Source organism: Hemicordylus capensis, chromosome 5, assembly GCF_027244095.1.
Source record: "Hemicordylus capensis ecotype Gifberg chromosome 5, rHemCap1.1.pri, whole genome shotgun sequence".
In the NCBI taxonomy this organism is placed as follows: Eukaryota; Metazoa; Chordata; class Lepidosauria; order Squamata; family Cordylidae; genus Hemicordylus; species Hemicordylus capensis.
In genome coordinates this window covers 153,271,356-153,299,316 of record NC_069661.1, presented here as the reverse complement: position 1 = coordinate 153,299,316, position 27,961 = coordinate 153,271,356, and the positions used below count along the sequence as shown (strand labels likewise).

The 27,961-nt window shown below is 43.2% G+C and overlaps 1 protein-coding gene across 1 annotated transcript in view; it reads right to left on the bottom strand.

Moving 5' to 3' along the window:
* DLD (dihydrolipoamide dehydrogenase) overlaps nt 1–27,961 on the bottom strand; it is a 41,747-nt gene that overhangs the window by 1,447 nt on the left and 12,339 nt on the right. Inside the window, exons 6-12 of the mRNA XM_053252958.1 lie at nt 26,042–26,142; nt 16,910–17,053; nt 14,343–14,444; nt 12,435–12,625; nt 8,998–9,168; nt 7,501–7,690; nt 1,344–1,481 (exon numbers count right to left, since the gene is read on the bottom strand). Of these exons, the coding sequence (XP_053108933.1) occupies nt 1,344–1,481; nt 7,501–7,690; nt 8,998–9,168; nt 12,435–12,625; nt 14,343–14,444; nt 16,910–17,053; nt 26,042–26,142 (1,037 nt within the window). The remainder of the gene's footprint in view (nt 1–1,343; nt 1,482–7,500; nt 7,691–8,997; nt 9,169–12,434; nt 12,626–14,342; nt 14,445–16,909; nt 17,054–26,041; nt 26,143–27,961) is intronic.

Genomic DNA, 27,961 nt, shown 5'->3' with positions numbered 1-27,961 from the left:
GCATCAATACTTTTTCTATCCTGCTTCTTCAAAGTCCAGCTTTCACATCCATAGAGTGTCAAAGGAAAAACCATTGTCCAAATGATACACTGCCAATACACTAAAACTGCCTAAAACTGAAGCCCAATATCACACTTTTTCTGCTCCTACCAATCACGAGTAGGACAATGAGTTACACAGGGCAGTGACCCTCCTCCTGAGCTCTGGAGGCATGCCTCAACCTTCAAGCCAATCTCCAGAGCCATAATAAGGGTGACATACTTGCTTTAAAATACATGAAAGTTAAGGTTCTTAGGATGCTGAAGTTTGTGGCCAACACCAAACTCTGCACTTTTTCACTGAACAAGCACAGCTCTGAAGAGCATGGCATATTTCAGGTGCTGCCTTTATTTTTTAAAGAATTGCATTCCACTAGTCACTGGTGTGGCTCTGTCAAAACTTAACACTGAGAAGCACAGGGTATGGGAAATCACAGCACAAAGATCACTTCAGAACTTGAAAATGACATAAAGCCACCAGAAAACTTTGAAGCTTTTGTGCTACAAACAAAGTCTGCATCCAAAATACCTAAATTGCTACAGTAAGAGAACACAATACATAAGTATTTATTTGCAAATGCTAGAAGCCTCCAAGCCAAGATGGGGCAGCTGAAGTGCTTGGTTGCAAATGAGAACATATATATGGCGGGCATAACAGAAACCTGGTAGAAAGGAGAAAACCAATGGCATATAGTTGTTTCTGGATACAAACTTTACAGTAGGGACAAAGAGAGATGAACTGGAATATTTAAGACACCAGAGTTCTCCATAACATCATTGTGGGTAGTAATGCCAGGCCTGAAAAGCAATCTATTACTAGGAAGATACTATTGCCTTCCTGATCAAAATGTGGAGATTTAACATTGAGTTAAAGAAAGAAATTGAGGGGATTCCAAAGAAGAGAGTATTGCAGTAACTAATGACTTCAACTGCCCTCATGAAGACTATGTATGGTTCAAGTCATCACAAAGAGACCAAATTTCTGGATGCCTAAATTACTGTGCCCTAGAACAGTTGGCGGAGACCCATACCCGAAATGACCTTCTCAAGGATGGGGAGAGTATGAAGAACTGAGCCAAAGAGAGTTAACAAGACCATATTCCAGGGTGTACTGGAAAAAAATAAATCACCATGTCTGTACAATGTCTGCTTAAGAGTTCTTAAAGAACTTAATGTAAAATTGCTGATCTTATTATAGATAGATAGATAGATGATAGATAGATAGATAGATAGATAGATAGATAGATAGATAGATAGATTCCTAAGCTAGCATTACAATACAAGAGGATTGTATCCAATACTCACTGAGCCTAGAATATGAGCTCCCAGCATTCTGTCTGTTGATTTGTGACTTAATATCTTCACCAAGCCATCTGTGTCAGCATTGGTCTTAGCTCTGCTGTTAGCAGCAAATGGAAACTTGCCGACTTTGTATTCTGTCCCCTAGAACACAATAAAATCAAAGTCTGTTATAAGTGACTGGAATTTATCCCTTGCATTTGGGAAAACCAAGCTGCACTTCGTTACACATTAACCAGAGATTATCAGGCTGTGCTCCATATCCTAAGGCCTAGTTCTTATGGAAGAAGTAATCCTGTGTCTGAGCTCTACCATATCAGACAGCAGGTAGAACATTCATGCTTGTGAGCCTCTACCTGCTGCCTGATGTGATAGAGACCAGATGTAGCTTAATCATCTTGGTGAAGTCCCAACTAGACATGGCAGCTGCAGATCAATGTGATCAGATCTACTATAATCACACAAAAAGCAGGGGTAGATGGTAGACCTAAGCTGCAAAAGGGGCATTCAGGTAAGAAGCACAGAACCCTTTCCCCTACCCTCAGCAGACACTCCTCTCCTCGCCAGGGCTCCGAACAGATGTTAGCCTAGCTGAGAAAAAATTACTTGAGGAGAGGGACTACAAGACATTATGCTGTGGGAAGTGAAGGATTCAGCTTCCCTCATCTGCACAGCCCTTTTGCTCCTTAAATTCCCCATGCTCCGCCTTCTAGATGACTGTAAAAGATCTGGATGTCACAGACTCTTGTTGACCCACAGTGGTCCCAATTCTGCAGTAAAACTGCCACCAGCAACCTACTCCTGGCCTGCCATGCTGGCTGTCTTCCTCCTCTGAGACAACTGCCACTTCAGAGAGAACGGGAACTTCTGCCTGCCTTTAGCATACAAGGCATGGTGTAGTCTCCTGCCGACAGAGTAGCCTTCACACAAACCTCAAACCCCTAGCTCTCTTCTCCAGTAGTTTGAAACGAGTGGCTAGGCACGTTGGCAGCAAAATCTCCTCCAAAGACATCTGAAGAGGGGAGCTTTAAATCTCCAACATACAAGTGGAGGAGCAGCTTGCATCATTCTAGATCTTGCCCACTGTTCTTCTAGCTGTAGTCAGTAGCAACATAATACAAACCCTGAAGAACAAGTCTCTGGTCTCTGAACTCTAGGAGAAGCCTAACTTACTTTGTGGTAAACATAAAAATTGTATACTTCTAATACTTTTCTTTCCTGATAATTTTTTTTAAAAATCCATATTCCATATTATTGAGAGATATGGAATATGTCGAATAAAATATAAAGACAATAATCTGAGTGTATCAGTCACACTGAATTACCTGCTTAAAAGTGATCATGCTTTTCTCCTTTTATGGGATTAGTAAAACCCTAAGAAAGTGAGGCCTGTCGTTCACCAGGCAAACTCATTTTACATAGATTACACTTATAGGAAAGCCCAAGAAATTAAATATATGTAATAGAATTTTTTATTAATGTGCTTGCAAAAGGGAAGTAAAAATAGTTTGAAATTTGTAGGATTTCAACTTCAAACTTTGTTTTATCGAATTAAGACCATATATGGGGAATTTGAATGTGAGAAAGATCTTCTCTTGCACATGTCATTTTGGAATTATTGATCTGTTAAAAACAACAGTTAAAATACGATTATACTCACGATTTTCTTCTACACACACACAAACCCCTTTCCCTGAGCATATTCTAGTGTAAAACATAGTTCATTCAGCTAATTTCAGTGGTGGAATTGCTCATGTGAAATTTGGTATCTCTAGGTAACTAGAAAGTATGACATTCAGAATTTCTTCTAAAAAATACAATTTTAAAAAAATTCACCAAGAATATTCTGGTGTAAAAAGTAGAGCATTCAGGGAATTTCAGTGGCAGGATTGTGTATGCAAAATTTGGTATCTGGGTCATCAGGAGAGGAGAGCTGGTCTTGTGATAGCAAGCATGACTTGTTCCCTTAGTTAAGCAGGGTCCGCCCTGGTTGCATATGAATGGGAGCACTGTAAGCTATTCCCCTCAGGGGATGGAGCCGCTCTGGGAAGAGCAGAAGGTTTCAAGTTCCCTCCCTAGCTTCTCCAAGATAGGGCTGAGAGAGATTCCTGCCTGCAACCTTGGAGAAGCCGCTGCCAGTCTGTGAAGACAATGCTGAGCTAGATGGACCTACAGTGAGGGAAATAAGTATTTGATCCCCTGCTGATTTTGTCCGTTTGCCCTCTGACACAGAAATGACCAGGCTATAATTGGAATGGTAGGTTTATTGTAGCTGTGAGAGACAGAATAACAACAAACAAACCCTCAAAAGCCCAGTGCCCAAAAGTCAGCGATGGATTGGCATTGTAGTGAGGGAAATAAGTATTTGATCCCCTATCAACCAGCAAGATTTCAGGCTCCCAGGTGTCTTTTCACTATATGCAGGTAATGAGCTGAAATGAGGAACACCCTCTGTAAGGGAGTGCTCCTAATCCCAGCTTGTTACAGTACCTGTATAAAAGACACCTGTCCATAGAAGCAAGCAATCACTCAGCTTCCAAACTCACCACCATGCCCAAGACCAAAGAGCTGTCGAAGGATGTCAGGGACAAGGTTGTAGACCTGCACAAGGCTGGACTGGGCTACAAGACTATCGCCAAGCAGCTTGGTGCGAAGGTGACTACAGTTGGCACGATAACTCGCAAATGGAAGAAACACAAAATAACTGTCAATCTCCCTCGGTCTGGGGCTCCATGCAAGACCTCACCTTGTGGAGTTGCAATGATCATGAGAACGGTGACAAAGCAGCCCAGAACTACACGGGGGGAACTTGTCAATGATCTCAGGGCAGCTGGAACCATAGTAACCAAGAAAACAATTGGTAACACACTACGCCGTGAAGGACTGAAATCTTGCAGTGCCCGCAAGGTCCCCCTGCTCAAGGCAGCACATGTACAGGCCCATCTGCAGTTTGCCAATGCACATCTGAATGATCCAGAGGAGAACTGGGCGAAAGTATTGTGGTCAGATGAGACCAAAATCGAGCTCTTTGGCATCAACTCAACTCGCCGTGTGTGGAGGAGGAGGAATGCTGCCTATGAGCCCAAGAACACCATCCCCACCATCAAACATGGAGGTGGACACATTATGCTTTGGGGGTGTTTTTCTGCTAAGGGGACAGGACACCTTCACCGCATCGAAGGGACGGTGGACGGGACCATGTACCGTCAGATCTTGGGTGAGCACCTCCTTCCCTCAGCCAGGGCATTGAGAATGGGTCGTGGATGGGTATTCCAGCATGACAATGACCCAAAACACACAGCCAAGGCAACAAAGGAGTGGCTCAAGAAGAAGCACATGAAGGTCCTGGAGTGGCCCAGCCAGTCTCCAGACCTTAATCCCACAGAAAATCTGTGGAGGGAGCTGAAGGTTCGGGTTGCCAAACATCAGCCTCAAAACCTTTCTGACTTGGAGAGGATCTGCAAAGAGGAGTGGGACAACATCCCTCCTGGGTTGTGTGCAAACCTGGTGGCCAACTACAAGAAACGTCTGACCTCTGTGATTGCCAACAAGGGTTTTGCCACCAAGTACTAAGACATCTTTTGTGAAGGGATCGAATACTTATTTCCCTCACTACAATGCCAATCCATCGCTGACTTTTGGGCACTGGGCTTTTGAGGGTTTGTTTGTTGTTATTCTGTCTCTCACAGCTACAATAAACCTACCATTCCAATTATAGCCTGGTCATTTCTGTGTCAGAGGGCAAACAGACAAAATCAGCAGGGGATCAAATACTTATTTCCCTCATTGTATGGGCTGACTCAGTATATGGCAGCTTCTTATGTTCCTTATGAGCTAAATGGAGTGGCAGAGAGAAAGAACAAAACTTTGAAATGTCTAGAAGTATGCTTCTTGACTCAGGTCTGGAAAACAACTACTGGGAAGAAGCTGTAATGCCTGCAACTTATATGCAGAATAGGCTGTCAACTAAAACTAACGGAGTAACACCCTTAAATGTGGAATGCGACAAAACCTAAATTAAAGCTTATTAGAATATTTGGATGCAAAGCATATACATATATTCCTAAAGAACTAAGATGGTCTGACTCAGTATATGGCAGCGTCCTATGTTCCTATGACTATTTCTCACAAACAAATCAACAAATTCTTCAAAATATATAAAAGATTAGGAAAACCTGGAATCAATGGAGTAGAAGATGTAACTTTAGAAATGCTGGAAAGATTCATGTGCCACATGCTTTAACACTCAAAATCAACTCAGACCCATCGGGCGCTCTCTCTCTCTCTGGGCTCTTCCAGATGGTAATATTCCTCTTCATTACTACATTTGTGGTGACTGGGGGGAAAGGTGAGTTCTTCTCAGAATGCAAGAACAGGCTGGCAGGCACTGTGAAAACTATGCAAGGGCCCGGCGTGATGCGTGTATGGAGAGGGTCAGCTTGTGCTAGGAAGTAGTGCAGAAGCTTGCTGCTGTGCGTGTAGAGAGAGTAAGAACACACTCGGGACTTACATGTAAGCTCTGCACATCCTGCAGTTTATTGCCACCTGGAAGAGTCCTCTTCCTATGCCATTGGTTTGGAAGTGCCTCATGGCTTCAACAATAGGCACAGCTACACCATTAACACACTCGTTTTGGGTAACATGAAAAACAGTACAATAGTATTTGCTTGTAGCATGATCTGTGTGATTAAAAAAGGTACACGGTCTTCTGAGAGCATACTACTCCCAACACAGAATGTACTGCTTCCCAGGAGCCCTTGTCCCACTAGTCAATACAAGATCTAGGCTACAAACTGAATGAACAAAAAGGACAAGCCAAGTGTTGCTCAGACTGCAAGCCTAGCTTGAGGACTACTTATCAGTGTAAGAACATCATGTTTGTTTAGTACCTGTATAACAAGTTTTCTACAGCCCTAATGCTAGGGTAACAGTTACTGCCTGCTTCACTAATTCACTCCTTGGGTCGTAATTAGTATTTGCTCTACAATAAGTATTATCAGTTGCGTAGAGAGAATGCTGGTGGCCCCTGTCCGGCCCGCTGCCGCTGGCCCCCACAGCCGCAGCCACACCTCCTGCGTCTGATGTCACGTGGCTCCGTTTTTGAGAAGCTTCAGCCAGCACTGGGTTCCCAGCCTGGCCAGAACACTTCTCCCTGCCTTTTCAAGCAGGAAGAGGTGCTCCCGGCGGCTGCTGCTGCTGCTGCAAATGGCTGTAATTTACTTGCACATGGGGTGCACAGCCCAGTTTGCAAATGTTGCCAAGCCCCCTGTGTGTCTGCTGTCAGATGCAGGGGGCGTGGCTAGGGCACCAGGCCTGGCCCCTGGACATGGCAGCCTGGGTTCTTTAAATCCCCCAGCAGTGGTCCCTCTAATTTTTTTCATCTGTGGGCGGAATGAGTTTTCTTCTGGGCGGCAGTATCAAGGCAGTGTGTGCACATGTGCATTCAGAATGGGGCCTTCCTGATTCAACCTGAGCGTAGAGGTGTGCAAGGAACGGCGGAGCTGCGGTCTGGCACTGGGCTGGGGGTTCCTTTAAGGGCAGGGGGAGGGTTTACTTACCCCTCTTGCCACTTTCCCCCCTCCGGTGCATGTATTTTAGTCAGTAATTGGGGCGGCAAGATACCTCCCTGCCGCCCCTTCCCCCGCTCGGCTGCAAAAGGCTTCAGGAAGCCTTTTGTGCGTGTGCATGTCACGGAGACATGAAGCAAGCACACAACGTGCACACGCGCAAAAGGCTTCCTGAAGCCTTTTGCAGCCGAGCGGGGGAAGGGGCGGCAGGGAGGTATCCTGCCGCCCCAATTACTGACTAAAATACATGCACCGGAGGGGGGAAAGCGGCGGGAGGAGTAAGTAAACCCTCCCCCCGACCTTAAAGGAACCCCCGCCCCACCCCAATCCGCCTGAACCCCGAACCGCCCATGTCCGAACCGGTCTGGAGGCCTGTAGAATGGCCTCCGGACCGGTCAGTGCACATCACTACCTGAACAGGCTCTAAACTGAACTGAGCAGACATCCAAACACATGTGAGCGCGTGTACCTGCGCACACCTTAGAGGTAACAGTGCCCCCCAGTGTAATGGTGGCTCTGCCCCAGTGAGTATTAGTTAAAAATAAAAGATCACACTGCTCTACTGAGAGCACAGTGAAAGGAGCTATCAACAGTACCTCCTCTTTTAGCTGTTCTTCTGATTTGCCAATCCAAGCCACTTCAGGGTGTGTGTAAATTACTGAGGGCACACAGTTGTAGTCAATGTGAACTGCACCTCCAGCCATTCCCTCCACACACAGAATGCCTTCATCTTCAGCTTTGTGAGCAAGCATTGGTCCTGCGACTACATCACCAATAGCATAGATGCTGTCAAATCAGACAAATGGAACCAAGTGACTTATCGCTACTTAGATACATAGAAATATACAACATGAACATTAGATACACTTGGCATGATCATGTGTCATCTGGAGTTAGGAATGGCTAAGAAAACCAAACAGCATTCTGAACAGTACCTTCTGGTATTTGTAGTTTCTTTCTTTTTATTTTTATTTTTAATTCATTTCATTTTACAATCCCCTTTCATCTACGGCTAAAACAAGAACCCATATTGAATAACACATCAATGCTCTATATAACACTATCACTCTACAAAGTCACACACACACACACACACACACACACACAGCAGCCTAAATCAGTAAGGATGATAAGTTATAGATCTTCCTACACCTATAAACTGTGCTTTAACTAGTGTTGCAACTCAAAGAAATTTCTAATAGCTCAACAATCTGATGTTAATCTGTTGATTATATTTGCATAGGTATAAAATTAAGACCTTCAGAAATTTATATTTTAATGAATGACAATATTTATAATATTGAGTTACCACAAGCCCTCTTTGCATTGTGAGAAAGAATTGCCTTTTACATATGTGAACTGCCTTGGTAGATCACAGCAAAGATGTATCTGGTACGGCATCTCGATGGTGGAAAGCCAGATGCTACCAAGAAACCCCCAATTGCCCTAAAGAACCTAGTGGGTTCCATCTCACATTGCCTTATCAAGGTGTGCAATACCTGGCTTGTGTGTGTCTCCACCAGCACCTCAAAGAGACTGGCAATTCAGTTGTAACATGTGTGATAAACAGACATACAAGAGAGACATTGATATACCCATTGCTCTCTTCCAGCAACTCAGTGAGGAAGAAAGGGAACTCACCAAAACATGTGACAGATGAGGGCATGAGATACAGTTGTCCCTCGCCAACCGCGAGGGGTCCGTTCTTGGAAACCCTCATGGTTGGCAAATTCATGGTTGGTGAGGCATAGCAATGCACAGGGAAAAGGGGGTTAGGGGAATCACGGTTGGAAAAGATAGAAAAAAGGTAAAAAATAGAAATACTACCCTGACTCCTGGAAATGACCCCCAAACCCACCCAAATTTGAAAAAAATGTCACCAAACAGCGGATACTCGAGTCGCAGTTGGCAAGGGTGGGCACAGTTTCCCAGTCGCAGATACTCAAATCCATGATTGGGAAATCCACAGTTGGTAAGGGACTACTGTAAACCCATCCCTGCTTCAATTATAAATAGCAACTGGTGACTTAAAAAAAAAAAAAAAGATAGCAACTTCTGGTAGTGCACCAAAAACATTCTCTTATTTGACTTACTTTGGAATTTTGGTTTGAAATCTGTTGTTGATTGGAATTCTACCCCTATTATCAAGTTCAATACCCACATCTTCCAGACCAAGATTTGTAGTGAAAGGGCGTCGACCAATACAAACCAGAAGTACATCACAAGTAATCACTTCTGCCTTGCCACCTGAAGCACTTTCAACACTGAGGAAAAAAGAAACCGGAAAGTCCTACTGAATAGAAATGCCACATACTGTTAATATATCCCAAGTAACTAAATCCTGATTATTTCTTTTTATGGATTATTACAAATTACATGAAAATAAGTTTAAAATAGTGCAAAAACCTATTTCAAACAATTGTAAACTGTAAGTAAACCCACATCAAATTAAGGTTTATTTTAAACATTCATATCATAAAATAAGTGACTAAACCACCTTTGCTTGGCTACACTTAACAATTAGGTTAAACAGAAAGCACACCAGTCATCGACTCATTATGGCTTTACTACAAAATCACATCAATAACCATTGGACGAGTTGTCCCTTAGCTACCCCTTAAAACTGTTTCAGCTGCATTACTGTTCTAAACCATCTTGTGTACTATGCCACATCTTCCAGGTGTGTATTTATTTATTTATTTATTTATTTATTTATTATTTAGTTAGATTTATATGTCACCCTATAGGACTCAGGGCAGCTTACAAGCAATAACATACACAGCAACACAATTTCATTAAAATATATCTTACATAACCTCATAAACCACAACCCCATACAATACTCATTCCACATGACATAATAACCATGGATTACAAGATCACTCTATGACCAGCTATCTCAGCGATCGAACACCTGGCAGAACATTTCAGTCTTACATGCTTTACGAAAGGCTAACAGATCATGGAGAGCTCTGATATTATCTGGGAGACCATTCCATAGAGTCGGGGCCACCACTGAGAAGGCTCTGGCTCTTGTTGACTGCAGTTTAATATCTCTAGGACCTGGGATCACCAAGGCATTACTTGAGGCTGATCTCAGGACCCGGCGAGGGACATATCGAACAAGGTGGTCATGGAGGTACGGAGGGCCCATACTGTTTAGGGCTTTAAATGTTAATACCTTAAACTTAACCCAGGACTCAACCGGCAACCAGTGCAACTGAACGAGCAAAGGTGTCACATGTGCTCGCCAAGGCGCCTTAGTAAGGACCTTGGCCGCTGCATTCTGCACCAGTTGCAATTTCTGAGTTAGGCGCAGTGGCAGCCCCACATAAAGCGAGTTACAATAATCCAGCCTGGAAGTGTGGATCACAGTGGCGAAGTCCGGAGGGAACAGATAGGGGGCCAGCCGCTGTATCTGGCGTAACTGAAAGAAGGCCTTTCGAGCGACCTCCATGATCTGAGCCTCCATAGTCAAAGAGGCATCAAGAATCACGCCCAGGTTCTTCACAGTAGGCTGAGATATCAAACAAGCACTATCAAGGGTCGGTAATTGAAAACTCCCCCGACCTCTTCGAGCACAGCCACAGAACTTCAGTCTTATCCAGATTACGCTGTAGATGACTTTGCCTCAGCCAATCTGCGACCGCCTCCCAACACCTGGTCAGCTGGGCTATGATGTCCTCAGCCCTGCCATCCATCAGCAGAAAAAACTGGGTGTCATCTGCATATTGGTGGCACCCTAGCCCAAAACTCTTCACCAGCTTCACTAGCGGCTGCATATAAATACTGAACAGCAAGGGCGAGAGAATAGCCCCTGGGGGACACATGTTAGTACCTGACGTAAAGACCTCTCATTGCCCATTGCCACCCTATATCCAATTCAAGCTTACCTTAAGGGTGCAGAATCAGTGTATGGCAGGTGGGAAAGCAGGACTGCATCCTTTCAAGTTGCATCCACACCCTTGGATGTAACATTGAAATGAGGCCAACAAGTGTGCAGTCTAACACATGCAGCCTGATCCATATGATCTGTACCAATCCACCTCACGTCTGAGAGGAATGATCATGCAAGATCTGTAGGACTTCACACACTTTGAGGTAAGTTCCACCAGAAATGTTGCTGAGAAGTAAGTTTGTGTAATCTAAGACACAGGTGGTATAAGGAGCAGCTGGTTTTGAAAAGAGTTACAGCTGCTATCTAAAGTTAGCAGACTTTGTATAAAGAGTCTCTTTAAGGCCAAGAAGAAGTAAACTGACATTTCCATTTTACCACCTTAAACATTTTAAAAAACAAACCAAAACCTAACCAGTATTTTTAATTCTACAACAGCCAGTTCCCATGCTGAATCTGATTTTGAATAGGGCAGGGGAGACTAATTCTTTAGACATTTCTACATGGAGATGCCTAAAAAGAGGAGATTACTCTTCATTTATTGCAACTGCCAGGACCCTTTGTTGAATGTTATGTTACATTTTTACACTCGGACAAGTATGCAGCAATTAACACAATGTGGCCAGAGTTTGTGTAGCAGCTGTAGAGTGTGCTGTGATATAACAGCTGGACCATGAACATAGGAACATAGGAAGCTGCCATGTAACGAATCAGACCATTGGTCCATGTAGCTCAGTATTGTCTACACAGACTGGCAGTGGCTTCTCCAAGGTTGCAGGCAGGAAGCTCTCTCAGAGAGATTCTTCTTGGAGATGCCAGGGAGGGATCTTGGAACTTTCTGCAGATGCTCTTCCCAGAGCTGCTGCATCCCCCAAGGGGAATATCTTACAGTGCTCACATGTAGTCTCCCATTCATATGTAACCAGGGTAGGCCCTGCTTAGCAAAGGGGACAAGTAATGCTTGCTACCACAAAACCAGTTCTCCTCCTCCTCAACTGAATCAAATCCTAAATCAAATATTTGACTAGGTTTATTAAGCTTGTAATATATTCACTAGTAACCTTAAGTGGTGCAGCAGGGAAATGCTTGACTAACAAGCAGAAGGTTGCCAGTTCGAATCCCCGCTGGTAGTCTATCAGGCAGCAGCGATATAGGAAGATGCTGAAAGGCATCATCTCATACTGTGCAGGAGGAGTCACTGGTAAACCCCTCCTGTATTCTACCAAAGAAAACCACAGGGCTCTGTGGGCGCCAGGAGTCGAAATCGACTTGACAGCACACTTTACCTTACCTAATATATTCACTGCACCGGACATACACCTTAAGTCCACAAGATCTATAAGATTCCTCGATATTTGGACCTGACTATTTAGCCTATTATTGACACTGGTGGTGGTTTATTGTATGTTTCTGTTTGTTACTGGCCATAGACCATAATAAAGAACTGAACTGAACTCCCAGGAGATGAAAATATATTTACAATATCCAAAACGTCAGCATCAAATATTTAAAAGTCCAGGCAACTAGACCGCCAGGATTATTCTAGCCCTGAATGTGATCAGCAGTTTGTTTAAATTTTATGGGAAAAGACAAAACAATTTCAATAAGTCACATATTTACATTTGCAGTACTTACGAAACATCAATTTTTCCATCCGGTTTTTTGGTAGCACCGGTAACTTTAGTGTTTAGCTTAAATTTAAGACCTTGCTTCTGGAGAATACGCTGGAAGTTCTTAGAGATCTCCATATCAATGCCTAATCCACCAACATGGCCCAAGAACTCCACAGCTGTCACGTCTGCGCCTAGACGCTGCCATACTGAACCCTATAGTCAACAGAACAAATAAAAAAGCAGTTCTTTTTTAAAAAGAGGAAGAATAAACTTTATAGCTCCTATATATTGCTTCCAATTAACAGCAGTATCCGCCAAGGAAGAACAAACTCCACCAGGAATCTTTAAATAGGCTGGAGGGGGAAATGCAGCAGGGTAGGTAAGGACACCCTCCCTGCGCCTTAAAGGAACCCCTCCCCCCATGTTCAAACCGGTTCAAACACTGGTTTCCGAACTAGTTCTGCATTTGGTAGTTGCTGCTACTTTGCTTTCTCTGCTTTTTGAGTTCTGCTGCTACCACCATCTCCCTTTTTCTCTCTGCCAATCTCACAACTACCCACTATTCCCTTCTGTTTTCAGAAGCATTCTTTACCTCAACAGCTCCTACTACTTCTCTTTCTAAAAGTTATTATAACACACCATAAAGGGGTTCTGCAACCCTTGCTGAAATTGAGGTGTTGATGCCTTTACGCAGCAAAGCAGAATAATTTAGTAGTCACACTCAGAATAAAAAAGAGAAGGTATGGGTTGCTGCTGTACAGGGAGTAGTTTTAGTATTACTCGTAGGAAAGGGGAAAGAGCAAAAATAGGCCTTCTGAGCAAAGATATACAAATTGTTTAGCTGAGTTTGAGAGGAAAAAAAGCATTTGTGTTTAAAAGAAATTACTCTCATAGGAACATATGGAGCTGCCTTATACCAGGTCAGACCATTGGTCCATCTAGCTCACTATTTTCTGCATAGACTGGCAGCGGCTTCTCCAAGGTTGCAGGCAGGAGTCTCTCTCAGCCTTATCTTGGAGATGTCAGGGAGGGAACTTGGAACCTTCTGCATGCAAGCAGGCAGGTGCTCTTCCCAGTGCGGCCCCATTTCCTAAGGGGAATATCTTATAGTGTTCACATGTAGTCTCCCATTCAAATGCAAACCAGGGCAGACTCTGCTCAGAAAATGGGACAATTAATGCTTGCTACCACAAGACCAGCTCTCCTCCCATCTCCAACATACTCATTCAGGGGAAGCCATGCTGGGACTTTCACCTGCTCCAGTGCCCCAAGGTGTCCCACTTCGTTCTCTCCCGAGGTGTCCCACTTTGTTCCATGCCAAAGCACCATTTTGTAGGCCTCATCATGAGCAAAGTTTCCCTGTTTCATTCATGGAACAGGGGAAGGGGCAGGGGAAGCACGCACAGTTGTGTACCCAACTTGAACAGGTTTGGGAACCATATGTAATTCCCTAAGGAGGTTGCACACCGGATCTTAGAATCAAACAGAAGCGCTATTATTAGAAACCTTGTTGTCCTGCCAAATCCCTATCATACACTGGCCCTGCACAAACATGCACTGGGTGCCATGTGATCACCTGCAGCAGCATGCAGGGCAACAGCCCAGGACTGGGTGGAGGCATGCGTTTTACAAACTGGCACGTGCTTGTGAGGGATGGACAAACGGCTGCTCTGATTTGCACAAGAAACTGAAACAAAAATAGGAACTGCTATAGCTGCAATAACTGTGCCAACTGTGTAAACCACCCTCATGTGAAGCCACCGGTTCATACAGCCAGTGTCTCCATATAATCCTGGCTGAGCCAGTAAACCCGCTGACGGGCCAATAAACCCGCTGTGAGCAATTTTATGGGGATCACAAACATTGCACCAAGTCATCAGCAGTATTTTAAAGACACTGAAAATGAAATGTAAGAAAGAAAGCTTCTCACCAGTTCTACGCCAATAACTCCTGCACCAATTACCACCATTTTTTCAGGGACTTGCTTCAAAGACAGTGCGCCAGTGGATGATACAACTGTGTCCTCATCAATCTAAAAATATTTTAAAAGGAAAGAAGAAAAAGAATTGTCCTCTTTACATAGAAGATGTCTGTATAGAGATGTCCATGCTGCATATATCTGGTCTTTTGCTCTGATCAGGGTGGTGTTCCATGAGTGGCGACTCCTGTTATTTCCCCATTGTCATGGACGGACCACCGTCTGGTTAAGGTAGGATTTCCAGCCACAACCCACCTCTGTAGAGGTGAAGGACCTATTAGGTTGATCTGCCCAAGGAGGTTATTAGATCCAATAGGGTTCCAAGAAGCCTTGGAAGGGTTTCGAGTTAGCTCTGCCGATGATTCTGTCAATGGTGCAGACATGAAATAACAAACTCACTAGAGTGGTTGACAAAATTACTCATGTTTCAAAATTAGTACCATGGTAAGCGGATGAATTACGGGAACTGAAGCGGCAAGGTAGACAACTAGAGAACAAGTGGAGAAAGACTCAACATGAATTCAATAGATTACAATACAGAGCACATTTGAAGAGCTATGCTCTTGTAATCTGGATGGCAAAGAAGTGGTTCTTTTCTGCCCACATTGCTTCTGCAAATTCACATCCAGTGGAATTGTCTAAGGTTGTGAAAGAGCTAGTATGTGCCCCTTCACCCTTGAACTCAAATGTGGAACCTCCAATAACCGCTGTGACGTTTAAAATGACTTTTTGGCTGATAAAATATCTCATATTCAGGCAGAACTGGATTCCACATTTATTGCAGTCTACTAGGGAAGTGTCCAGCAACTCCTCTTATGGGATCAGATTGGATCACTTTCAGTTTGTGACTCCTAAGGATAAGCTTCTTTGGACTGTATGTACATCCTACAACCTGTTCCTCTTGACCCTTGGCCAACTTGGCTCATTTCGTCTGCCAATAGTACTATCAGAGAGGGTCTGATACATATTATAAATGCTTTTCTTGAGGGAGGTCAGGATGCCTCCTTGTTTTAAAGAGCCTATTATTAGATGTTATGTGAAGAAACCCACACTGGATCCATCAGAGTCAGCCAATTATAGAAATCTCCAATCTTGCATGGTTGGGCAAAGTGATTGAGAGGGTGGTGGCTTCTAAGCTCTAGCAGTCCTGGAGGGAACTGATTATCTAGACTCATTTCAAACTGGCTTTTGGGTAGCCTATGGGATTGAGACTGCCTTGATCAGCCAGATGGATGATCTCCAATTGGGTACTGATAGAGGGAGTGTGACTCTGTTGATCCTTTTGGGTCTCTCGACAGCTTTTGATACAATCGACCATGGTATCCTTCTGAGTCACCTGAGGGAGTTGAGATTGGGTGGCAATAGTTCCGTTCCTACCTCTCTGGCACATTCCAGATGGTGTTGCCTGGAGACTGTTGCTCTACAAAGTGGGTGTTACTGTATGGAGTTCCACAAGACTCCATACTGTCTCCAACGCTCTTTAAAATCTACATGAAACTGCTGGGAGAGATCATCAGGAGGTTTGGTGCTGGGTGTTATCAATATGCTGATGACCCAAATCTATTTTTCCATATCATGAAGAAATAGATGTCATCAGGTAATAGCAAACCTTCCCTAAATGCCTGCCTGGAGGCAGTAATGGGCTGGAAGAGGGATAACAAACTGAAATTGAATCCAAATAAGATGGGAGTACTGACTGTGTGTGTGTGTGTGTGTGTGTGTGTGTGTGTGTGTGTGTGTGAACTCAAAAGATGGGTTAGATCTAGGTCAGCCACACCTATTTCTGGAGGAAAATGACCTTAAAACAGCTGTACATAAGCTGGTAACTTCCAGGTTTGACTACTGTAATTCACTCTTCGTGGGGCTGCTTTTGTGCAAAGTCCAGAAACTACAGTTGGTGCAGAATGCAGCAGCCAGACTGGTCTCCCGGATAACCTGAAGAGACCATATAACACTGATCTTATAAGAACTGCACTGCCTGCCAATAAGTTTCCGAGAGAAATACAAAGAGCTGGTTATTACCTATAAAGCCCTTAACGGCTTGGGACCCAAGTATTTAAGAGAGTGCCTCCTTTGTCATGAACCCTCCCACCTATTAAGGTCATCTGTGGAGGTTTACTTATGGCTACCAACAGATCGTTTGGTGGCTACTTGGGACCGGGCCTTCTCTGTGGCTGCCCCGAAAATCTGGAATGCACTCTCTGTTAAAATCAGAGTTTCTCCATCTCCAGCTGCTTTTAAAAAGATCCTTAATTTTAATTGGTTTAATATAATAATTGTTTTAATCAATTTATCCTGTTTTTATATTTGTTGTATTTTAACTTACGTACACTGCCTAGGGATGCATATGTCAGGCAGTATAGAAATATGATACATACATACATACATAAAATATCTAGCAGCTGCCACACAAGAGCAACATATAATACATTTGAACATATTATTAGACAAATAACTGCTTTGTGAATATATAAATTCTAAGCGCACTACTAAAAAAGTTTCAAAGTTTCAAATCATACCGTAATTCCTGGGAAAGGTGTTACTTCGGAGCCTGTAGCTATAAGGATGTTCTTTGTATTAATAATTTGAGTGCTGCCGTCATCTTTGGTTGCTGTCACCTGGTTTTTGCCAGTTATTTTTCCAAACCCAGACACGTGTGTCACCTTGCAAATAGAAAATATGTATGCTATTCAAACCAAATTAAGAAAACATATTTCACTCAGTCACACCATAAACTGCAGCATCACTGGAGTTCACACTTTTTAAATGAATATTTAAAATCCTTCATTAAAAAAATAGGCAAGTAGAGAAGAGATTTTATGGAGCAATAGAATCCTAGGCTAATGTGCAGCACATGCTAGATGACATTTAAAGAAGTTGTTTCACAAATCAGGCCAAAGTGATTCCCAAGGTCTTAAAGAGAGGACAGACAGCCAATTTAAATAATAATAATAATAATAATAATAAATTATGAAGAAAGCAAAAAAGGTAAAGCCTTCACCCAGAAAGGAAAGTAGGGCCACATGGTGCAAATCAGTAGTTGCACACACCTACAGTTTCACCTAAACAGTTAAGGTTATTCCAGACTGCATACAAATGTGTGAGCAAAAGAGTCTGCCTGAAAGTTGGAAACGAAGGTTTACTCAGCTTTCAGACACTCTCATACGTTTGCAAGTTCTTTCCCAGTGCAAGCTTCCAGGCTGGTCCCAGCGGGATGCCATGCAATTTTACAGTGCCATCTGCTGGCCATTTGCAGGCAATCCACAATGAAAAATCCGAAGTTACTTTAAAAGTACATTAATTTTCATCACAGATTGTCCACAAATAGACTGCAGAAGGTGCTGTGAAATTGTGCAAGGTCCCTGCTGGCCATATGACCAGCCCACAAACTTGTGCCAAGAAAGAAGATGCATGTCTGTAGGAGAGCCTGGAGGCTAAATAAACTCTCATTTCCAACTTGCAGGCAAGCTCTTCAGGGCACACTTTTTCCCCATGTCTGGAAGGACCATTTCCATCCTTTAAAAGAGTGTAATCATCATCATCATCATCATCATCATCATCATCATCATCATCACCATCACCAGTTCCCACAGAAGAAAGTGCCCTATCAGTGTTGTGTGCCTTGCAGTATTCCCCTCACTATTAAATATGCATCGCTTGTGTGCACTAATGTATTTTTAGCAGCAAAACAAACACTGCATGGCACACAACACTGACAGGGCCTTCTCCTTCAGCAGGTACTGGTGAATATAAATCAGGACAACTCCCTGACTGGTTTTGGAAGGGTTGGATTTAACCATGATTGGATTGGTTTGAACTCAAACTGTTTATTGTTCAGGATTTCCCACAATTCATCACATACCATCAGTTTACATTTGACAATGTTCTAGAGTGGCACTAAAGTGTTGCACAAAAACGATATTACGCGGCAACATTTAAAAGCATGGTTTAGCCCAATAGAATGACAATTTTAGTACAAGGGGTTTTGAATAGCCTATGGCAAAGCTTCTTAACCTTTTTGCAGACCCTCCAGATCTGCAAGTATTATCCATGGACTCAAACTACATTTATGTATTTTCATAAGGCTCCAGTAAAAAAATAAAGAAAACAGACTCCCCCCCCCCCAAAAAAAGTAGTACTCAAAATAGTTATTTTCAAGAACTTCAGTCCAGCTCACCAAGAAGCAAATTAAATCCAGTACAGCAAAAATTCCCCATAGTTTTTCTGGACCCACTCCAGGGTCCGTGGACCCCAGGTTAAGAACCCCAACCTAAGACATTTGTTATGAAATTGAACTAAAACTGACTAGAAGTTATTCAATCCAACTCTTGCACAAAGCTTTATATTTAATATGAAGAAGAAACTGAGAACTGTGAAATGTTAGATAACACACAACTTGGATTGAAGGAGATTTGGCTACTATAGACCAGGTTGTCAAAGGTACGGCGAGGCAAATGGAGCTGCTGCATTTAGGACCCCATAGAAGATTGCCACAGTTTCAGTACTTTCAGGTCCATCATGCACTAAACAGTTAATTAAAGAAGCATGGGTTCATAAGAGATTTAACTAGTTTTAGTCACTGATTTGATGGAGTGTCAAAAGGTATTCCAAGTAACTTGTATAAAATGATTAAAGAAAGAGATTACCCCATGGGAGATCACCACTGTTTCAGTAGAACAGGTTGCTCACCTTTAACTACTGATCTGGTAGAGATCCATCAACATCCGTAAGAATGGGTACTGTGCCTGCACAGGAACCTTGCAGTAAAATGCTGCAGCTCGTCGAGGCTATTGAGCCCCCGCCTCCACGCTTATAGTGTGCTATTTAAAAGTGAGCCGGGCACCATGTTCTTCAGTTCTTGGACTGCCATGCAGGACGATCATCCAGAATCAGGTGAGTTTATCACTGAGGGAGAATAGCATGTACACTCCATGCGACCACTATTGCAGAGGGGTGGTTTGGGAGGGTCTTATGGATGTCAATGGATCTCTACCAGATCAATAGTTACAGGTGAACAACCTGTTTATCTGGATTGAGATCCATCAATATCCATAAGAATGGGTGTTTAGCTAGCTCCTAATGGAGGAGGATGCAGTAGTAGCTATTGCTAACATCCGCTTTAAAACGCTTCTCTCGAAGCTTGCCTCGGCAGCAGAGCACACATCTATGGCACAATGCTTGATGAAAGGTAACTCAGTGGACCAAGTTGCAGCTTTATAGTAGGGGTGTGCATGGAACTGCCACACTGCGGTCTGGCACTGGGGTGGGGGGCTTTAAGAGCGGCGGGAGGGTTTACTTACCCCTCCCGCCACTTTCCGCTGTGGCGCCGTAATTGCAAGAGTAATTGGGGCGGCAGGATACCTCCTTGCTGCCCCTTCCCCGCTGCTGGTCTGCAAAAACTACCAGTAATCCTTTGCGCGCACGCACGTTGTAGGCTAGTACAGTGGTATTGTCTAACTGCACTTTTACGACTCTTCCCTGCAGAAGCGGGAGGAAGGCGTTCATTACTTTGAAGATAGCCAGAAGTTCCAGGAAATTGATATGAAACTGTGCTTGTTGAGGGGTCCACTTGCCCTGAATCTGATGATCCCCTCAGAGGGGCCCCCAGCCCAGCAGAGAAGTGTCCACTGTTAACCAGACAGAGGGAGTCAGTATCTGAAAAGGAACCCCTTCCAGAAGATTCTTACCCATCGATCACCAGGTAAGTGAATATAGAATCTGATCTGGGATCACTAGATGCAGGTGTTGGCTGTCCACATGCAGGCAGAAGACTGACAGAAACCAAAGTTGTATCTGGCACATTTTTAAGTGGGCATACCACATCACTGTGTTGCAGGATGCCGTTAAGTCCCAGGAGACTTTGAATGAGTTGGGCTGATTGAGATTGGTGTTGTTGGAAATGGAGCACCAGGTCCCTTATGCACTGGAAGTGCTCCCAAGGTCAGTATGCTTTCCTGGCCCTTGTGTCCAGGACTGCTCCAATGTAGTTGATGACACAAACCGGCTCCCGTTTGGATTTTTCCCAATGGATTTGGATTCCCAAGTCTTGGAGGAGAGATAAACGTACTTTGTCTGAGAACGCAACTCTTAGTCCCTGGTAGTCAGGATCCAGTCATCCAGATATGGATAGACCAAGATACCCTGGGTCCGTAGTTAGACCACTACCACTGGCTGCATTTGGTAAATACCTGGGCATGGTGGAAAGTCCAAAGGGTAAGACTGTGTATTGGTACACTTGGTTTCCTACAGCAAACTTAAGATATTTCCTTTGTTGTGACCTGATGCCAATGTGGAAATAAGTGTCTTTAAGATCCAGTGTTACAAGCCAGTTCTCCTGATATAGAAGAGGCAAGATCTCTTGTAATGCTATTAAGTGGAATTTTCGCACATGGACAATTTTGTTCAGGTGGCATAGATCCATGATTAGTTGGATTCTGCCATCCCTCTTCGGGATCAGAAAGTAGCAGGAGTAAAAACCTTCTCGCCTTTTTTACCCACTGCACTGAGGTAATAGCCCCTTTTGCTAACAGCTTCCTCACTTCTTCCAACAATGCTGGGGAGGGTTGAGTGAACCTTATCCCCATAAACTTCGGAATCGTCTTGAATTCTATGGCATATCCCAAAGTTATAATCCTCAGGACCCAGCGGTCCGATGTTTTGTGGTGCCACACAGGGGCATGGCATGCTAGCCTGATATTGGTTGCTGGTAAGAGTGTAGAATTTGCAAGGCTGGTGTTGTCCTTCGCATGACAAGATGTTAAAACTCCCAGTGGTGGGAAGGGAGAGGAGTGTTGTGGTGACAGCTGGTGGGTGAGACACTACTTGTTTTATACATTGCGACTGATTAGATTTCCCTTTGTTCTGATAAGTGAGCTTGTGATAAGAATGATACTGCTTCCTAAAGTTACGGTGTTCTTGCTGTCTGAATGCGGGCTTTTGTCTTGAATAAGAATGATGTCTTGAGCCATAAGAAGAGGCTGATGTTGAAGCAGTGAAAGTTTTGGCAGTAAACTTTGACTTTTTTATTTTCTCCATGGTGGAGTTGGTGTCAGCGCTGAAGAGGCCCTTACCGTTGAAAGGTAAGTCTTCAATTTTGTCTTTCATGTCGCCCTGTAGATTGGTAAAGTGAAGCCAGGTGTGTCTCCTCAGAGAGATTGCAACAGCCAAGGAACACGATTCAGCCAGGTATTTGGCAGTACTCAACTGCTGGCAACTAAGTGCCACTGATTTATTCAGTGTCTGTTGGAATTTTTTCTTAATTTCTTCTGGGGAGAGGACATCCAGATCATTTTGAAGAGCCTCCCATATGCCATGGTTATATTTAGCAGTGCGAGCTGAATAATTTGCTATCTTTATGGATAGGCATGAGGTGGAATAGATTTTTCTAACCAAAATATCCATTTTCCTCCCCTCCTTGTTGCAGGCATAGTGTGGTGATAACCTGTCTTAGTAGAGGAGGTGGCACAGTCAATAACCAGAGAGTTTGGTGTGGGGTGCTTCAATAGGTACTCATTGTGTTCCTCCTGAATCTAATACAAATTATCTAGACTTTAGAAGTGGGGGTTGTAGTTTGTATCACCTCCCACACACATTTTGCAGCCCTAGAAATGACCGGGAGAACTGGAAGCGCCACAGGTTGAGATGACTGAGCTTTTATCATAAAATTATAAACAGAGTCATCTATAATGGCTACCTCAGACTTGAGATCAAGTCCTAGAGCAGTTGCCATCTCCTTAACATCCTTCACTTCTTCATAAGGTGAAACATGTGTGGCAGGAGGAGGCACATCGGTAGGAGGATCAGCAAAGCCTTCTGAATCATCAGGATCAGACTCGAAGTCAGAAGAGTCATGATGCTCAGAAGGTGAGTGAGTTGGTGATGGTGGTACATAAGTTTGAGTCTCAATGGTAGCTTATTCTTGTGGTGCTAGAATAGGTAGAGTCTGAGACCCCATATCAGTGCCTTTGAGAACAGTCTGAGTGGTCATATTCACCAAGTGCTTTATAGGTGGCCAGGCAATCTTCTGCATTGCAACAGGAAAACTTTGCACAGAGGGTTTAACCAGTAAGGCTGGGCCATCACTTCCAGCTAGAGATTGGACAGTCTGAACTGGAGTCATAGCAGATGCCAGATACAAGTAAGACTTTGGTTGCAAGGATCTCCAGGGTTGGTCCTCTTGAAAATTATGAGGTAAGCCAGGGGACCTGGTCCCCAGAGTCGCCGATGCAAAAGTTGCCCCTGCAGCTGACCAATGTGTGAAGCCTAATGAATGCCATGAAGATGGGCCTGCCAAATGGGCAGCAGACACAGCACACGGTGCCGGAGTGCATTGGTCAAACGACTGAGCTGTAACCGATTCCTTAGGAATTTCCAAATCGGAAGATTGTGGAAGGAAACCCTTAAATGCCGATGTCAAAGGAGTGCCTGACTCCAAATTCAGTATGGAAAGCAAGGTGTGGGCAGGTAGGATCCAATAAAGCATCCCTATCCTCTTCTTCTTCGACATCAAACGTCAGTATTGGGGCTTGGCATCGTGGATTCACCAATCTCTATACCGACAACTCTCGAGTGTTTAAAAATGGAAACTGGAACTTGCATAGTCGGTGTCGATGGAAGACATGTCAACACCAATGGAGATTTTTGATGTTGATTAGGCATCGATGAGGACGAAGAGTCGACCAGAGTGGGGGCTGAAAACAGAGAACGAGCCCTCGACTTCGACAGTCTCGGTGTCAAAGAGCGGCTGACATCGAGAGGTTTCTCCAACGCCAGTCACATCTCCTTCCTCAACTTCGAGATTTTCGATGTCAAGGAGTGGTGGTCGTTCTCAACTGCTGTTGCTGAGGATTTTAAGGCTCTGTAGACTGGGTGAGGATGGCGTTCTTTCTTTTGTCAAGACCACAGTCTTTGACTTCTTAGGTCATGGAGAAGACGAATGAGTATCTGATCTCGAACAGTTTTCCTTCAACTTCAAATGTCCCAGAGTCGAAGTAGGAGTCTACTTTGAAGGAGCTTTTGGACTTTTAATAGTGGTCGATGTCGACGGCTGCGACGGTTTCAATGCCAAGTCTTTAGAAGCTGATGTCGAAGTTGCAGAGTGGGGTTCTCCCCGCGTCGAAGGACTTAAAACCTAATCATAAATGTTAGTGCAAAGCCACAAAGCCCAATTTTTTCGCATCTACTTAGAAAATGACAAGCATATCTTGCAAGGAGACATTGTGCTCCTCTCCTAAGCAAATCAGACATAGGTCGTAGAGGTCTTTCGAAGGAAGCTTAGCATTAAAGCCTGTTCACATCTTAAAAGTCAATTTCTCTTTGGCCATATTAGGGTTATCCAAAATCGTTGTTTAAGTCCCTTCAAAGGTCGTATTAACACCAACAAAGTCTGGAAGACATTCCCAAGTCAAATACCAAAATTAACAGTCCATTGTGGTTTAAAAATAAATAAATAGATGAACTTACACAAAGAACTTTTACCGACGAGGAGCGACAGCCCGATGACTGAATGCAGCGGCGGTCAGAAAATAACTGAAAAACATGGCGCCCAGCTCACCTTTAAATAGCACACTGTAGGTGTGGAGGTGGAGGCTCTGTCACCTCGACAAGCTGTGGCATTATATTGCGAAGTTCCTGTGCAGGTGCGGTATCCCATTCTTATGGATTTTGATGGATCTCGATCCAGATCTTTCAGTTTTATCATGCTATAAACACTTTAGTAAGGAAGTATTTCTTCCTAAGAGATTTAAATAGCTTGGGTCTCTGATTTGAGGAGCAGTGTCAAAAGGTATTCTAAGCAGCTTGATATGATGACTGCAGAATTAGTTTTTTAAAAGGTGGTATCCTATAGGCTAAAATGGGAGAGCATTATCTAATAAGACACTGAACTGGATTTGGTCAAATAAACCGCAAACATACTGCATAATACATTTTTAAAAACAACGAAAAACATAATTTTTCGAGGATACTTTACTCCATTTGGACCAGGTCATATTTATTCCATAGCATTTGATTTGTGATGGAAGTGTGGAAGTACAGGGACAGATGTGGTTCACATATAAATGTTAAAATTTGTAAAACATAATCTCTTACTGGGAATGAATCCTATATTGAAGAAATGATCTAGATAATATCAAAGAACTTGCAGTTTAGTGTATTTAGAAACCATCGTAGGAAATAATGGTTTAGAAATCATCATATATCTTCTAATTGCAGCAAGATTAATTGCTTCTAATTGCAGCAAAACTCAATCTGGAAGAAACATGGCTTATGCATACTTTGGATATAGCATATGTGGGTAAAATAACTAACTTGATTAAGGTACAAGAGAGGAGACACACTGATGATTATGACAAACTACAGGATATGGCTTAACCATTTTCTTAGGAATAATATACACGTTCCTTGCATATATATTCACAACCATACATGTGTATATTAATAATCAATGAATATTTCTTGTGCATCCTTGATTTACTCTATATGTTATATAGAACTATGTAAAGCATATATCAGAATAAAATCTGAGGAAGAAGACGGCAAGTTAAATCCACTAAATGGGATCCCAGCATGCCTAATAATAGGTAGCATTGTTATCTTGGTAGTCTGGTCAGCCAGTTATACAAAGGTGGTATAGCAGCTTACAGCCTTCGTCTCAGAGCAAGCTCATGTGAGGGAAAGAAATGCTGAATCATCCCTGATGAGCTGCCTGGCCAGGCTTCTCCTAAAACTATTCTGTATTATCAGTAGATTCAAATTGCTGCTGCCACCACCCCTCTTATCTACAGAAACCCTCTGGGCTTGGGGTGGGATAATCCATAAAAACTCTCTTAATTTGGCTCTTGGAGAAATACAAAAATCTTCCACATGCAAGCTTAAACGTAGTGAGAAAACTGATAGCTGCTGAACACTTGAGGATGTGTTTGCACCAGAGAAGTCCCCCTTCACCCCTCCCACTTTTCCTGAGTTAAGAACCAACTTGGAGAGGCTTGTAAAAAGAAAAGAACTTTTAAAAACCCAGTTTTATTCAATTACTACAGACTGTTTCCGTCTGAGGCTCTCTCAGCTTTTAGGTACAGTTAAGAATACTTAGTAGGGTTACAAAAATAGGTTGCCTTAATGCACGCTTAAATGTTTTAGTCTTTTGCAACGACCTAGGTAGGATGGGCATAGGCTAGTGTTTCTTATTTTAATTACGTTACAGGTAAACAATAATAGAACAGTATCAGGAATATGCAAACGCATACACCAAAAAATGTAACACCCCTAATGCAAAGTCTGACAAAACAAACTTGTCCTTGAACTAAACTTCCCTTTTCCTTGAACTCACCAAATTCCTGATAAGACTTCAAGCCTCCTATAATCCTTCTCTTCTTGAAGAACTCCCTTCTTCCTGGCAACAGCTCTCTAGGTCTCACCCACCTGGTGTGCTGATTGGCTGAGCCCTGGAGTTCACTAGCCTGTCAGTCAATATAGGGTTCTCTTCCTATTAACTCTTTAGAGGGAGGGGAGGCTGATCACTACAGGTGGCAATCTATGCAGGCACCAATGCCAAAATAAGTAAAATAAGTAAACCTTCACAAAAACAAGAAATACATTTTATGTTTTTCCTAGTCAGACAAAAAACCCTGATTTTTTTCATAGGCTAAACATACCTTATTCTGTTTAAACAAGTGAGCAATTCCACCTGTTAAGGATTTCACTGCACCACTTTTCTGCTCCATCATCTTCTCTAAATTCAGTCGGAGTCCTGTAACTGTAACATATTTAAACACTAGCTTTATTTTTGTGGTATTTTGCAGTCTATTCTTTCACATGCCAAAGGATAGTTTACAGTTCAATTTTATGCTAAACTAAAATGTATAGCAACATTTACTAATGAAGCTATCAACAATTTAAAGTATCAACACCACTGTTGGACATCCTGACTAATGCAGGGAGCCCTTGCACAAATCCCCCAGACGTGTGTGCACTGTAAGACAAAAGCCCTTGGAGACTTGAGTGCTGTCAGCACTTCAGAAGCACTCTCTGAGATCAAATCTAATCTTAGAGAATGTTTCCAGAGCACAGGAAGGACTCAGAACTTTAAGGGCTCTTGTGCAAAAGCGCACGCAGGCAGGAAGACTGGGAGAGTTGCACGAGGGATCCCGGTGTGTCCCCATGGTCTCAAAGCATACACACACTGTTAGTCAGAATGTCAGCCACCATCATTATATCTCCATAATACCTTTCATAACCGTACCATAAAGAGTCATCACAGTGTCATATTAATCTGCCTTTGATCTCAAGGAATGGGCAATGATTCAGGTGGCCCCTTCTTCAGAAAGCAGTAGATTAGGGATGTTTCCTTCTTGCACCTGTTTTGTGGCGACATTCCAGTTGTTCACCTCCATCCCCAAAAATATTCATACAACACTGACAATTACCTTTCAGGCACCATCTTAACACCTTGCTTTTCTCCTGGGTTTTTAGTGTATTATATTTTTTATTTTTTGCTTTCTTATTTTGTGTACTGATATACACATTATGCAGTAATTCTAACTTACTGCTTTATGATATATTTTTAGCCCTCTGTTAGCCTCCTTATACATTATACTAAAAGTAGAATAAAATGCCTTATTAAATCAATAAAATAAATAATGGGATATTACAACCACAACATGAAAAACCAGTAATCGCAAGGAAGAGAATCAAGCCATTTTACAATCAAATTGACTTAAATATACATGTTTTCCAGTAGTTTAACCTTGGTTAGCAGCCGAACTGTAGTCACAGAACAACCTGGCCCATTTAAGGGATTTTGAAATTGTGCACAGCCAACTACTTCTATTTACTAGTAGTACAATAATCTACTTGTATTTACTTTTTAGTTAGGCTTGATACAGGTATGTGTCCTGGTATGAGCAGAGATGGGGACGTGGGGGATAATCATGAGGCAGCTATACCAGTGGTGGTGGGTAGTCGATGAAGATATGGCATTGGTAGGCCAGCGAGTCATTATAGGAGAAGGGAATTCAGAAATTTAATTGCTGTTGCCCCTTCTGGCAGGCCTACCACCTCTTTGACCTTAGAGAGCAATGTCAGCCACCCACAGAACCTCACTCTGTAATGCCAGGTCGGTTCAAAATAAATCTGAGGTAATGCATGCCTTGATCATGGATGAAGGAGCTGATTTGGTATGTATCATGGAGACCTGGTCAGGAGAGGCTAGTGGTCCGGTTTGATCCCGGCTTATCCCAGAGGGTTACTCCATGGTGGAGCAAGTAAGAGGAGGTGGGGTAGCTATGGTCTGTAAAAATACCATCTCCCTTACCAGGATCCCTGTCAGGGATTTGGCCTATATTGAATGGGTGTACCTAAGTCTGGTTGCTAAATTGGCATTGGAGTGGCCCAGGTTGTTGTTGGTGGGGGACTTCAATGTTCATTTGGGGACCGGGTTGTCGAGAGCGGCTCAAGAGTTCATAGCGGCCATGACGACTGTGGGCCTATCCCAAATGGTCTCTGGACTGACACATGATGCTGGTCATACACTCGATTTGGTCTTTTGCTCTGATCAGGGTGGTGTTCCACGGGTA